Source organism: Tupaia chinensis, unplaced genomic scaffold, assembly GCF_000334495.1.
Source record: "Tupaia chinensis unplaced genomic scaffold, TupChi_1.0 Scaffold000484_1, whole genome shotgun sequence".
Taxonomy (NCBI): Eukaryota; Metazoa; Chordata; class Mammalia; order Scandentia; family Tupaiidae; genus Tupaia; species Tupaia belangeri.
In genome coordinates, this window is record NW_006159996.1 from 2,590,029 (window position 1) to 2,592,198 (window position 2,170).

The 2,170-nt window shown below is 48.7% G+C and overlaps 1 protein-coding gene across 1 annotated transcript in view; it reads left to right on the forward strand.

The window, feature by feature from the left end:
* LOC102491206 (protocadherin beta-9) overlaps nucleotides 1-2,170 on the forward strand; it is an 11,048-nt gene continuing 8,878 nt past the window's right edge. The window contains exon 1 of the mRNA XM_014590780.2: nucleotides 1-2,168. Within this exon, the coding sequence (XP_014446266.1) occupies nucleotides 459-2,168 (1,710 nt within the window). The 5' untranslated portion in view covers nucleotides 1-458. The remainder of the gene's footprint in view (nucleotides 2,169-2,170) is intronic.

A 2,170-nucleotide genomic window follows, 5' to 3' on the forward strand; every position in this document is an offset into this window, starting at 1 on the left:
AATTTTTTTTATCAATTGCTTAATTTTTAACTCTTCTCAGGAAGCAGTGAGGATCCCAAACATATCAATGTTTATCTAGCTCAAAATTATGTTTAAAACCAAAAACAAAATGAAAGGAAAATTAAAAATACAAGTAAGCTACCCAAAGAAAAGTTTTATGACTATATATACAGACACACCAGAATTAGGTACTATCATTTGAGTCCGCCACACGGTGGCGCTGCAGGCTAAAGAGCTGGGAACAAAATGAACACTGATCATTCCCGAAATCATTAATACAAAAGAGGAAGGTGGGGACAGATGGTCTGTGAAGAAAAGCTGTAGCGGTTCAAATATCCAAATCCTTGGATAAGGGAAAACAATCTAGCTCCCTGCTCCTACACAGCTTAGTTCCAAGGTCTGACTTGCGTTTACGCTGGGTGCAGTGTTCCTGACTGACACTGGCTGAAGGAGAAGCTATGGAGGCCAGAGGGTTGCGCTTCTTGAGACCAAGGCAAGTCCTCTTTCTCTTTCTGTTCTGGGGAGTGTCCTTGGCAGATTCTGGGTTTGGACATTATTGGGTAACAGAGGAAACAGAAAGGGGCTCCTTTGTGGTCAATCTGGCAAAGGATCTGGGACTAGGGCAGGAGGAGCTGGCTGCGAGGGGAGCCCGGGTGATTTTTGAGGATAGCAAACAACACTTGCTCCTGGATTCCCATACTGGGAATTTGCTCACAAATGAGAAGCTGGACCGGGAAAAGCTGTGCGGCCCCACAGAGCCCTGTATGTTATATTTCCAAATTTTGATGGATAACCCTTTTCAGATCTACCGGGCTGAGTTGAGAGTGAGGGATATAAATGATCACTCACCAGTGTTTCGGAACAAAGAGATGATCTTAAAAATAGTAGAAAATACAATGGAAGGAACAGCATTTCGACTAGAAAGAGCACAAGATTCAGATGGAGGACGGAATAGTGTCCAAAACTACACCATCGACCCCAACTCTTTTTTCCATATTAAAATTAGTCCCAGTGATGAAGGGATCATATATCCAGAGCTAGTGCTGGACAAAGCACTGGATTGGGAGCAGCAGCGGGAGCTCATTTTAACACTCACAGCGCTGGATGGTGGGTCTCCACCCAGGTCTGGGACCACCACTTTGCGTATTGTGGTCCTGGACATCAATGACAATGCCCCGCAGTTTGCCCGGGTGCTCTATGAGACCCAGGTTCCAGAAGACAGCCCAGAAGGATCCCTCATTGTTCAAGTCTCTGCAGGAGATGTAGATTCTGGAGTCAATGCAGAAGTATCCTATTCATTTTTTGATGCTTCAGAAGATATTCAAACAACCTTTGAAATCAGTCCATTTTCTGGGGAAATCATTCTCAGAGCATTGCTTGATTATGAATTAATAAAGTCTTACAAAATAAATATACAGGCCATTGATGGTGGAGGTCTTTCTTCAAAGTGTACAGTTTTGGTGGAAGTTCTGGACACCAATGACAATCCTCCTGAACTGATCATGTCATCACTTTCCAAATACATTGCTGAGAACTCTCCTGAGACTGTCCTGGCAGTTTTTAGGATTAAAGACCCAGACTCTGGAGACAATGGAAAGATGCTTTGCTACATCCAAGATAATCTGCCTTTTCTTCTGAAACCCTCTGTGGACAACTTTTACATCTTAACAACAGAAGGGGCACTGGACAGAGAGAGTCAGGATGTGTACAACGTCACCATCACTGTCACTGACCTGGGGACACCCAGGCTTAAAACCGAACACAACATAACCTTGCTGGTCTCCGACGTCAACGACAACGCCCCCGCCTTCACCCAGGCCTCCTACACCCTGCTGGTCCGCGAGAACAACAGCCCCGCCCTGCACATCGGAACCATCAGCGCCACAGACGCAGACGCGGGCACCAACGCCCAGGTCACCTACTCGCTGCTGCCGCCCCACGACCCGCAGCTGGCCCTGGCCTCGCTGGTGTCCATCAACGCCGACAACGGCCAGCTGTTCGCGCTCAGGTCGCTGGACTACGAGGCCCTGCGCGCCTTCGAGTTCGGCGTGCGCGCGGCAGACCGCGGCTCGCCCGCGCTCAGCAGCCAGGCGCTGGTGCGCGTGCTGGTGCTGGACGCCAACGACAACGCGCCCTTCGTGCTCTACCCGCTGCAGAACGGCTCTGCCGC